General features: G+C 38.9%; 1 protein-coding gene across 1 annotated transcript in view; it reads left to right on the top strand.

Moving 5' to 3' along the window:
- Positions 1–766: 766 nt before the first annotated feature.
- RBBP5 (RB binding protein 5, histone lysine methyltransferase complex subunit) overlaps positions 767–12,318 on the top strand; it is a 29,829-nt gene continuing 18,277 nt past the window's right edge. The window contains exons 1-3 of the mRNA XM_037737439.1: positions 767–984; positions 9,997–10,137; positions 11,545–11,707. Coding sequence (XP_037593367.1) covers positions 842–984; positions 9,997–10,137; positions 11,545–11,707 — 447 coding nt within the window. The 5' untranslated portion in view covers positions 767–841. The remainder of the gene's footprint in view (positions 985–9,996; positions 10,138–11,544; positions 11,708–12,318) is intronic.

Here is a 12,318-nt window from a genome sequence, read left to right as displayed (position 1 = left end):
GACTACAGGCACGCGCCACCATGCCCAGCTAATTTTTTGTAGTTTTAGTAGAGACGGGGTTTCACCATGTTGACCAGGATGGTCTCGATCTCTTGACCTCGTGATCCACCCGCTTCGGCCTCCCAAAGTGCTGGGATTACAAGCTTGAGCCACCGCGACCGGCCGATGTTGTAATCTTACAGTTCATTTTCTTTTAAATTAAAGAAAAACTTGCCTGAAGGGTTTTTCACAAACAATACCATCATAGGTTTTTTTAATGTGCTTTTCTCTTTTTTGATCAGTGTTTTTACATAGTGATCAAAATATATGTCATAAGTGTGCTTTACTTTTTTAAGTGTAAAACTATTTTGTAACACTTGAGTGTTTGAGGATAGACATTGTGGTTATTTTAAACAGCTTGATATTGATATGAAAGAATTTGACTTCTCTAGTGTTATGCATATAGGCTATTCCAGATTTTTTTGTTGTTGTTTTAAATTCTTTTTCTTGGAATAAATTTCCAGAATTATGGCTGCATCAATAGACATGAATTTTAAATACTTGTGTTATATTTTGCCCATTTGCCCTCCAGAAAGTTTATACAAAGTTATAGTAGTGATATAAGGGATTGATCACGTCTGTTTCTAGAATCTGTGATTATCTTTAATAAATGTTTCTTCATTTTGGCTATTTTAATAGAAATAAGACACAGAGAAGTTATTTTGGTATACAATATAATTTATATTCAATAAAAGTATCACAAATGATAATCTTTAGGAAATAATTTGGATACCTGGCTGTTATTGTCTCTCGTATTTGTTTCAATTTTTAGGAAGCTGATGGAACTTTGGATTGTATCAGCATGGCTTTGACTTGCACCTTTAACAGGTGGGGCACACTGCTTGCGGTTGGCTGTAATGATGGCCGAATTGTCATCTGGGATTTCTTGACAAGAGGCATTGCTAAAATAATTAGTGCACACATCCATCCAGTGTGTTCTTTATGGTAAGAAATTTTTAAATTAAAATGTTAAATATGAGTTAAATTAGGAGAATGAATGATAACTATGTATTTGTTAATCTCATCGTAGATATTTTAGTACTTAGATTTTTAAATATTCAGCCATTAGTAATACAGTTTCTCATGGTTTATGTAGATCCTGAGCCCATGCTGCCCTTGAAGCACCTTTCTTGGGATAAATTCATTGTATTATGAATCTATATTAGGTGCTGAGAATATCTTAATACTGAAATGAGATTTTCAGATTGTAATTGTAGTATCATTGTGATACTAACTTTTCATTTAGAGTAAAAAGTCTCAGGACAGAAGCTTGGAAGCTATTGAGTTCAGTTTTGTCCAGGTTACTGAATTTCAGTAGCTTTAGTGATCACAAGTATGACTATTCCTTCAATGAAATATAGTTATTAAGGCTTTATGGCAAATGTAAAAACAGTTGAAATCTGCTGTTACAAAAATTCCCATTGATTTCACTCTTACTCTCTGAAACCATTTGCTTCAGAAAATTTTATTTTGGGGCAGCATTTTTTTTAAATGAACGTGGGGCCAAAAAAAAGAACCTAATCAGATCAAGGTTAATTAAATTCTGTCTCTCTAAATGGTATTATAAAGCACTGGTTTGGGAGGAGGCACGAATCATGTAAAGTTTGGCCAGTAATGTATTGGTGGCTTGGGCCACAACTTTTTTCTAATAATCCAGGATGCACTGGACTGGATGATCCTTTAGGTTCCTTTCACTGCCTTTGTGTTTCCTTTTGTTGTATTCTTGCAATAAAGATTTAAATAGATACACATATTTTTAACAGCTTTAAGAGGGGTGTGTGTGTGTGTGTGTGTGTGTGTGTGTATTTCACATAACATAAAATTTCAAAAGTGTACAATTCACAGGTTTTTATATATTCAGAGTTATGCAACCATCATCATAATGTAATTTTAGACCTCCTGGCTAGATGCACTGGCCCATGCCTATATAATCCCAATGCTTTGGGAAGCTGAAACGGGAGGATTCCTTGAGCCCAGGCAACCAGCCTGGGCAACATAGTGAGACCTCATCTCTACAAAAAGTAAAAAAAAATTTAGCCAGGTGTACGGTGCACATCTGTAATCCTGGCTACTTAGGAGGCTGAAGTGGGAGGATCACTTGAGCCCAGGAGTTCTAGGCTGTAATGAGCCATGATTGTACCACTGCACTCCAGTGCCTGGGCGACTATAAACCTTATCTCTAAAACAAAACAAAACAAAAAACTCTTACCTATTAAAAAGATGTGTTTTTTTGTTATGTAGTAATATATACTTATTCTAGAAAATCATGGAAAATAAAATAGAAATAACTAGTATTTTCTGTAGTCCTAGTAACCAGATACTACTGCTTTCTACCTACAGCTTTTTTGTTGTTTCTTTGTTTTGTTGTTGTTGAGATAGGGTCTTGCTCTGTGGCTTAGACTGGAGTGCAGTGGCTAGTCACAGGCATGATCACAGTTCACTGCAACCTTGGAAATCCCAGGCTCAAGTGATCCTCTCAAGTAGCTACAGATGTGTGCCACCATGCCTGGCTAATTTAAAATTTTTTTTTTTATAGAGACAGGGTTTTGCTGTGTTGCTCAGGCTCGTCTTGAACTCCTGGCCTCAATCGGTCCTCCCACCTCAGCCTCCCAAAGTGCTGGGAGTACAGGTGTGAGCCACCATGCCTGCCCAGTTTCTAGATAAGATTTTTTAAGCATAGTTTGTAATTGTGCTATATTCTGGTAGTTTGCTTTTTCCCTCCTAATACTGTCTAGACATTTTTTTTTTTTTTTGCTTGAATAGTCTTTAACAACTTTTTAATGAGCATATATTGTCTGATAGATAAACCATAATTTACTTAACTGTTTTCTGGTTATTTTCCTTAATTACATAATGTTTAGTGAATGTCTTTGTGCCTAAAGTTTTTCTTATATATTCATGCATTAAGCAGGTGTTGACCATGAGTTATGTACCAGGTGCTATGTTAGGCTCTGGGGACACAGAAACAAATGAGAAATTCTTGATGATTAGTGGGAGGTGGATTTGCATACAGGTACATGTAATAAAGCTTCATACGTCCTATACATGAACTATATTTGAGATTTAGTGGGCGTAAAAGCGCAAAGAAAGAAGTTATCAATTGTAATGGAGGGGAATAATGGTAGAAAAGTCATTATAGATGAGATAATTTATAACTTTATTTTATTTTGAGATGGAGTCTTGCTCTGTTGCCCAGGCTGGAGTGCAATGGTGCGATCTCGGCTCACTGCAACCGCCCTCCACCTCCCGGGTTCAGGCAATTCTCCTACTTCAGCCTCCCGAGTAGCTGGAATTACAGGTGTACACCACCATGCCCAGCTAATTTTTGTATTTTTAGTAGAGATGAGGTTTCACCATGTTGGCCAGGGTGATCTCAAACTACTGACCTTAGGTAATCCACCTGCCTCAGCCTCCCAAAGTGCTAGGACTACAGGTGTGAGCCACTGCGCCTGGCCAGATAATTTATAACTTTAAATTTGTAAGATAAGTAGATGTTTGCCACATATATTCCAAGCAGAGGGCACTGCACAGGCAAAGGCATATAAGCTTGAAACAAGTATGGTACAGTGGGGAACTACACGTATCAGGATAGCTGGATTGTGGTATGGGAAATATGATATGACAAGAGCCAAGGTAAACCGAGATCCTCATGGAGAACCTCATCACCATACTCATGAATTTGAACTGTAGCTTGTATGTACTGTGAAGTCATTAAAAGATTTTGGCAGGAAAGTAACATGATGGGTTTTTATTTTAGGAAGATCTTCAGAGCAACAAGTAGAAAAGAGATCAGAGGGGCAACAGTGAGTGGAGATAGAACTGCTGTGGTGTAGGCAAGAGATGATGAATGTTGCAGTAAGAAAGGAGTCAAGTTAGACAGATGTGAGAAATGGTAGCAATAAGAGGACTTAGTCATTAATTAGATTGGGATGTGAGTGAAGTGGAAAAGTTAAGGTGATTCTTAGGTTTCTGGCTTGGTTCAAGAAATGGAAGATTTGAGGGGGAAGCGGTAAGTTGAGATTATGGTTGCATTTCTCCTATTATTTTCATGGTAGTTGGTTGCAAATATTTTGTGTTAGAGTATCTTCCCTGTAACAAGGTAAGTGCTGTGAGAATACGAACCTTGTGTGCCATTCCACTGCTATGTTCTCAGCTTCCAGCATTGTACCTGATACATAGTAGGCATTCAGATACTTGTTGGATGAATGGGAGATGTTCCAACAAGCATCTGAGATGCCCAGTGGGCGTTTGGTCTATGATTTGTCATTACAGTAAACTTCCAGAAGTGTGTTATTAGTCAGAGGATATAGAGTGAGAGATTTTTCAACCCTTCTCTATACTTGATTATTTTTTAAAAAATTTATATGTATATTTTTGAGACAGAGTCTTTCTCTGTTGCCCAGGCTGCAGTGCAATAGCGTGATCTTGGCTCACTGCAACCTCTGCCTCCCAGGTTCAAGCGATTCTCCTGCCTCAGTCTCCCGAGTAGCTGGGATTACAGGTGCCCACCACCATGCCCGGCTAATTTTTGTATTTTTAGTAGAGGCAGGATTTCACCATGTTGGCCAGGCTGGTCTTGAACTCCTGACCTCTGATGATCTGCCTGCCTTGGCCTCCCAGAGTGCTAGGCTTACGGGCGTGAGCCACTTCGCCCGGCCATTTAAAAATATTTTAAAAAATTCAAACGATATATAAATATGCAAAGTAAAAAATGAAAGCCTTTTTCTACTTCTTGGGTAACCACTGTTACAGAGTATGGAATGATCTATCTGTAAGATATCTGCATCTCTTTATAGGTAGAAAAAAATTAGTAGATATGTTCACATAATGGTTTTTAAAAAAAATATGTTTTGTTCTATAGCTTGCTTTTTCCACTTAGCATATAGTAAATATTTTTCTGTCTTATTATTTTAAATAGTTGTGTCTATAGAGTATTGCATAGTATACATGCATCATAGTTATTTAACTGTTCTTTATTTGAGCATATTAGGGATTAAATTTTACCAAGAGAAGTTCTGGGTAGGCTTGATAGCTGACTTCAACTATTATAGTTGATGTGTGAAAGAGATGAAATGGCCCATGATATAGAAGCAGAACTGGTGGGTACTGGCTGGGTGCAGTGGCTCATGCTTGTAATCCCAGCACTTTGTGAGGCTGAGGCTCACAGATCACTTGAGGTCAGGAGTTTGAGACCAGCCTGGCCAACATGGTGAAACCCTGTGTCTACTCAAAATACAAAAATTAGCCAGGCGTGATAATGCGCACCTGTAATCCCAGCTACTCGGGAACCTGAGGTGGGAGAATCACTTGAACCAGTAAGCTGAGATCTGCCTGGGTGACAGAGCAAGACCCTGTCTCAAAAACAAACAAAAACCCTAAAAAACAAAACAGCACTCGTAGGTAGTGAACGGAAGTTAGTTAGCTATAGGGAAACAAAAGTTAACTCCGAGTAGAGAAGAGCTCTCAAGCAGAGGTGCCATGGATGGGATTGACTGCCCAGGAGAGAGCTGTCTGAGAGCTGTTCCCGCCCCACTTTTTAGGATGCCGCAGAAGAAATCCAAGCACTGAATGGGGGCCATAGGTGGATCTAAATGATCTTTTAGACTTCACACGGAATCAGTAAAGACCCATCTGTCTTTGGGAAAGAAGCTGTGAGAAAGTATGATAATTCCTAATTTTTAAGTTTACGGAATTTGGAATTGAAGAATAAATTATTTTCTTAGTTTTTACTTTTGTTTATAACTTAATTTTTAGTTAGATTTCCCTTCATTATGACAGAATACAAGCTTGTTGTGAAAGAAAACAAAAATTACAGTGCAGGAGCAGTAGGTTTTTTTTTTTTTTTTTTTTTTTTTTTAACCCACCCACCCCCTAGTACAGAAGAGTTTAGAGGGAAAACGGAATCATAGCTAACATTTTGTTCTGTAGTCAAATTGTGCTAAAAGGCTTACAAGAATAGCAGCGAAACCTGTTCCTTTTTTCTCCTCACTTCCAGTCTTGTGCCATTCCCAGTGGACGTCTATTTTTGGGGGTTATTTCTTCTGCTGTTTAGTTTCGTATTTATAATATAACGTGTATTGCTTTTTCTTGGTTTGTTAATTTCAGAAATTGGGTTTCCTGTTATAGTGTATTTGAATTTTAACTTTCTCTTTTATACTCCCATCATCATCATCCATCCAGCTATTGGCATTTTTATTGTGCAGCTTTGTGTGTTAGCGCCTTTAGGCCTCATTGGAGTTGACATTCTCTGGAAGGATCCGCTATTTGCCTAACTGTAGGTACTCTAGAGCCAGTAGAAGAGAGACACCAGAGTCCTTTTGTGTGCAGGCTTTATCTTAATCCCTCTATATTTACTTCCTTGGTTTAACCCCTGCCTTCCTCTGTTCCTGGAGTCCTGAGTCTGGGAGTATATTTATCTTGTCTCTGATATAAATAATATTTTTTGAGCACTTACTGTATACAGGCATTGGGTACTTATTATGTGCCAGGCGAAGAATTTTATGTGTATTAATTTAAATTCTCTCAACAGCCTTCTGCAGGTGGATACTGTTTTTATTCCTGTGTTATAGATGAGGAAATGGTAATGCATAAAACTTAAGTAACTTGCCAAAAATCACACAGCTAGGAGGTGGTAATGTCTCAGCTTGAGCGGAAGTCTGACTTTTGAGCCATGTTCTTAACCATGGAGATTATACTGCCTGCCAAGTTTCTTAATAGTTTCTCCTCTTGATTTCAAAATCTGGGAAATTATCAGTTTTGGGTTAGGTTTTTACTTGTTCCATTTCTTTTTTGTTTTTGTTTCCTGCCTTCCTGTGGGTTACTTGGACAAGTTTGTAGAATTTCCTTTTATCTGTAGTGCTTATGAGTATATATCCTTGTGTAGCATTAGTGGTTACTAGGTTTTACATCATACGTTTATAACTTACTACAGTCTACTGGTGATAAGTTGTATTGGTGAATATTTTACCAGTTTAAGTGAAGTGTAGAAACCTTACCTTCCTGTCATCCCCTTGTCCTTTCTTGTGTATAGTAGTCTTAAATGTTTGCTCTACATACATTGAGATCCACATAAGACAGTGTTAAAATGTATGTTTCAAACATCAAAACTCAAGAAGAGAAAAAGTAATTTTTTTTCTTTTTTTTGAGATGGAGTTTTGCTCTTGTTGCCCAGGCTGGAGTGCAATGGCACGATCTTGGCTTATTGCAATCTCTGCCTCCCGGGTTTAAGTGATTCTCCTGCCTCAGCCTCCTCAGTAGCTGGGGTTACAGGCACGTGCCATCACACCCGGCTAATTTTATATTTTTAGTAGAGATGAGATTTCACCACGTTGGCCCAGCTGGTCTCAAACTCCTGACCTCAGGTGATCCACCTGTCTTGGCCTTCCAAAGTGCTGGGATTACAGACGTGAGCCACTGTGCCTGGCCGAGAAAAAGTAATTTTATCTACCCATATTTTTATACTCTTTTCATTGTTCATTCTTCCTTCCTGATATTCTAAACTCTTCCTTTAATCTTTTCTAGACATGATTTAGCCATTCTTTAGAGTGTGTCTGCTGGCAACAAATGTCTCAGTTTACGCATTTATTTGTAGGATGACGGTTCTTTTCTTTCAGCACTTGAAAAATGTGCCACTTCTTTCTGGCCTCCATGGTTTCTGATGAGAAATCGCCTGTCATTCACATTGTTGTTCCCCTATAGGTAAGGCATGATTTTTCTTTTGCAGCTTTCAAGATTTTTACGTATTGTCTTTAGTTTTCAGAAGTTTCCCTATATTTCTTGGAGTGGATTTCTTTGGGCTCATCTTAGTTGATGTTCTTGAATCTGTAGGTTTTATACCTCTTGCCAAATTTAGGAAAATTTCAGCCATTATTTCTTCAAATAGCTTAACATCCCAGTCTGTATTCTGTCCTTCCAGGACTCTGATGACATGAATATTAGATCTTTTGTTATAGTTCTACAGGCTCTGTGTGTGTATGTGTGTGTGTGTGTGTGTGTGTATATGTATCTGTGTGTGAATGTGTATATATATGTTATTTTATATATATAATTATATATGTTACTGTTTGTGTGTGTGTGTGTATGTATGTATGTATATTAGTCTATTTTCTCTCTATTAAGATTGGTTAGTTTTTATTCCATCTTCCAGTTTGCTGATTCTTTCCCTTTTTTTCCTCCATTGGCTACTGAATTCAACTATTGAGTTTATTTCTCTTACTATATTTTTCAGTTCCAAAATTCCCATTTGGGTCTTCTCTGTATCTTCTATTTCTTTGCTGAGATTTTTTGAGTTTTTTTCCCCCAGTGTTTGAGGATGTTAATAATTGTTTGTTGAAGCGTTTTTGTGATGGCTGCATTGTAATTCTTGTCAGATAATTCTAACATGTCGTCTCTGTATTAGTGTCTGTTGACTGTCTTTTCTTATTCAAATTGATATTTTCTTTGTTCTTGAGTTGACAAGTGATTTTCGGTTGAAACCTGAGCACTTTGGGTATCACGAGACTGTAGATCTTATTTGTTTTTTATTTTTTCTTGAGACCAAGTCTCACCGTATCACCCAGGCTGGAGCTCAGTGGCACCATCTTGATTCACTGCAATTTTTGCCTCCCAGGTTCAAGTGGTTTTCCTGCCTCAGCCTCCTAAGTAGCTGGGACTACAGGCACACACCACCATGCTCAGTTAATTTTTTGTATTTTTAGTAGACACGGGATTTTACCATTTTGGTCAGGCTAGTCTTGAACTCTTGGCCTCAGGTGATTCGCCTGCCTTGGCCTCCCAAAGTGCTAGGATTACAGGTGTGAGCCACTGCGCCCGGCCTGTAGATTTTATGTAAATCTTCTAGATTAGCAGACCTCCTCTGATACTGCACAGGGGAATGGAGTATCATTGTTGTTATTGCCAGAGAGGGTGAAAGTTTAGGTTTCTTCTTACTTGGGCTCATTACTGCTGGATGGGATTGGAAGTTTAGGTTCTCTACTAGGTCTCTGCTGATATCATCCTGTCTGGGAAGGATAGTAATTCCTTGTTCCTTCTCTCTGTGTGGCTTCCTCTGACACCATGGTGGTGTGACCTCATTACTGCAAGTCTGATTCCCTACTGAGCCTTCTCTGACACCACTCCAGTGAGGTGGGGAGGGTGCCTTGTTGTACCTGGATAAAGGGGAAGTCTAGGCTATCTGCTTGAACCTGGCTAAGAGGGGAACTTGCAGTTCTTTTCTGTAATATTTGGCTGGAGTAGATTGGTTATTGTCTTAAAGTTTTCCATCTTGCTGGTCTGTCCTTTCCTGGTTCCTTAGCTGGAGAAAGCAAGCTCTTCTTGGAGCCTTTTGTGTGTGCCCACTGGTATTACCAGGTTGTTGGTTTTTCCTTCACCCAGAACGGGGTATATGAGGCAAAAACAACATTCGGGAATTTCACTCCTGTGTCCTCCTTCAGATTCTGCAGTCTCTGGCTTGCCTGCCCTTTGTCTACCTTTCAGAACCTTTTTTGTCTGTTTTATGTATGATGTCCAATGTGTTTAGCTGTACTTAGCAGGAGGAATTAATTCTTTCTCAGTTACTCTTTAAATTGTTTTAAATAACAGGTACTTACCACTTTTTCTGTTTTGTTTATACCATGATGGTACTACTTCTGAGTTAATTTCAGAAAGTTCAAATATATCAACCCTGTAAGGCCAGCTGATTTTAGACCCTTCTAAGATGTTTTTTATTTCACTGAGTCACTTTATAGTTTTATCTTGAAATATTACGAGCTTCCATTACTAGATAAGAAAATGTCATGAAAACATTCTTATTTATTGCCTAGTTGGAAAAGCTTGTGGATTTGAGTATATGTAGAACAAAACCAAAAACATTGTTGATCTGTGCAATTGTAGCAATGCGTGTGACTTACACAGTTTATCCAGGAGAGTGGTATGATATACTTAGAAAATGTGCTAAATTACCTCTTTTTTTCTTCTCAGCTGGAGTCGAGATGGTCATAAACTTGTGAGTGCTTCCACTGATAACATAGTGTCACAGTGGGATGTTCTTTCAGGCGACTGCGACCAGAGATTTCGATTCCCCTCACCCATCTTAAAAGTCCAATATCATCCACGAGATCAGTATGTTTAAGCTATTTCTCTCCTGGGGTGGGATCTAATTCTATATGGATTAGCTCTGGGCTTGTGACAATTTTAGTTTATGGTTTTAGAAGGCAAATATACATCTCTTCAAACCTTCTACATAAAATAACCTTGCTGTCTAGGTTGGCTCTACTGTATACATTTTTTTTTTTTTGAGACAGGGTCCCGCTCTATCACTTCAGGCTGCAGTGCAGTGCTGTATTCTTGGCTCACTGCAACCTCTGCCTCCTGGGTTCAAGCGATTCTTCTGCCTCAGTCTCTCGAGTAGCTAGGACTATGGGCGCATGCCACATTGCCTGGCTAATTTTTGTATTTTTAGTAGAGATGGAGTTTCCCCATGTTGGCAAGGCTAGTCTTACCTGACCTCGTGATCCACCTGTCTCGCTGCCCAAAGTGCTGGGATTACTGGTGTGAGCCATGGTGCCCGGCTCTGAACACATTTTTTTTTTTTTTTTTTAATTTTAACTTTTTTGAGATGGAGTCTCACTGCAACACTCAGGCTGGAGTACAGTGGCGCAGGCTGGGCTCACTGTGGCCTCTGCCACCTGGGTTCTAGTGATTCTCCTGCTTCAGCCTCCCGAGCAGCTAGGATTACAGGCACCTGGCCACACCTGGCCGATTTTTGTATTTTTAGTAGAGACAGGGTTTCGCCATGTTGGCCAGTCTGGTCAACTTCTGACCTCAGGTGACCCACCTGCCTCAGCCTCCCAAAGTGCTGGGATGACAGGCATGAGCCACCGCACCTGGCCTACTGAATACATTTTAAGGAGGGTATATTATATAATGAAAAACTGACCAATATTAAGACTTTAAGAATGGGCAAAGGTGGGCATAAGAATAATTGGCCCTTTCTGTGGGAGGGGCTTTTTCCTCCTTCATTATTTGGATTTCTTTAGTGGAGGAAACAGTTCAATATTAAAACTACATTTAAAAATAAGAGTTACAAAAAGAAAAATAAAATGAAAATAAAAAAAGAGTTACTCACCATTCTGTCACCTAGGCATAACTATTCATTTCTCTGGGTTCTTTCTTAGTTGAGTTCTCTTTAAGTATACATCTTTTTGAATAGTGCCTCATAGTTCAATACATATTAAATGTTTATAAATATGCATTTATAATCAGTATTTTATTTTTCCCCTTTATTTCATATTTTAGTAGTTTATTTTTTTATTTTTTTTTAATGATTACATTGTATTTCATCAGGACTAATTTTACTCAGTCTTTGCCCTGTTACTAGATGTGTGGATTTTATGCTTTTTCACTGTTTCAAATTTGTTTGGACTGGGAGAGTTGTTGAGGGCATGGAAAGGGTTCAGGAGAAAGGACAGGGAATCAGCCTGCTGATACCAAAGCAACAGCCAACGTACTGTTCGTATTTTTAAACAGGAACAAGGTTCTCGTGTGTCCCATGAAATCTGCTCCTGTCATGTTGACCCTTTCAGATTCCAAACATGTTGTTCTGCCGGTGGACGATGACTCCGATTTGAACGTGGTGGCATCTTTTGATAGGCGAGGGGAATATATTTATACAGGAAACGCAAAAGGCAAGGTAAGTCTAGAAGCTGAGAAATCAGACATCTTCTGCGTTGGCCCATTTAATGTTTACTTGTTTTGTTTCCTTTGAAATTTTTTTTATTCTTGGACTAACCATGGCTCCTTTCTGCAGCAAATATGGTCTTATTTTTTTCCATCCCTTAATAAGAATGTTTGTTCTTTGGATTTAGAGTGGTCACAGATTATTTGACCTAGAAAACCATGGAAAGACCTTTACTGGATGCTAGTAATGAAGGGCCATTATGAAATTATAAAATTTAAATGTCATGTAATCAACTGGAGCACTGCTAATCAAAATGTCTTAATACCTGGTTTTATGAAAGATTGTATAATTGGCCAGGTGCCGTGGCTCACGCCTGTAATCCCAGCACTTTGGGAGACCAAGGCAAGTGGATCAGGAGTTCAAGACCAGCCTGGCCAAGGTGGTGAAACACTATCTCTACTAAAAATACAAAAATTAGTCAGGTGTGGTGGCATGTTCCTGTAATCCCAGCTGCTTGGGAGGCCGAGGCAGAGAATTGCCTAAACCCAGGAGGCAGAGGCTGCAGTGAGCTGAGATTGTGTTACTGCGCTCCGGTCTGGGTGACAGAGCAAGACTCCATCTCA

This window comes from Cebus imitator, unplaced genomic scaffold (assembly GCF_001604975.1).
Source record: "Cebus imitator isolate Cc_AM_T3 unplaced genomic scaffold, Cebus_imitator-1.0 Scaffold38, whole genome shotgun sequence".
NCBI classification, from domain to species: domain Eukaryota; kingdom Metazoa; phylum Chordata; class Mammalia; order Primates; family Cebidae; genus Cebus; species Cebus imitator.
The sequence above is the reverse complement of the archived record's forward strand: the minus strand, read 5'-3'. Positions and strand labels throughout refer to the sequence as shown.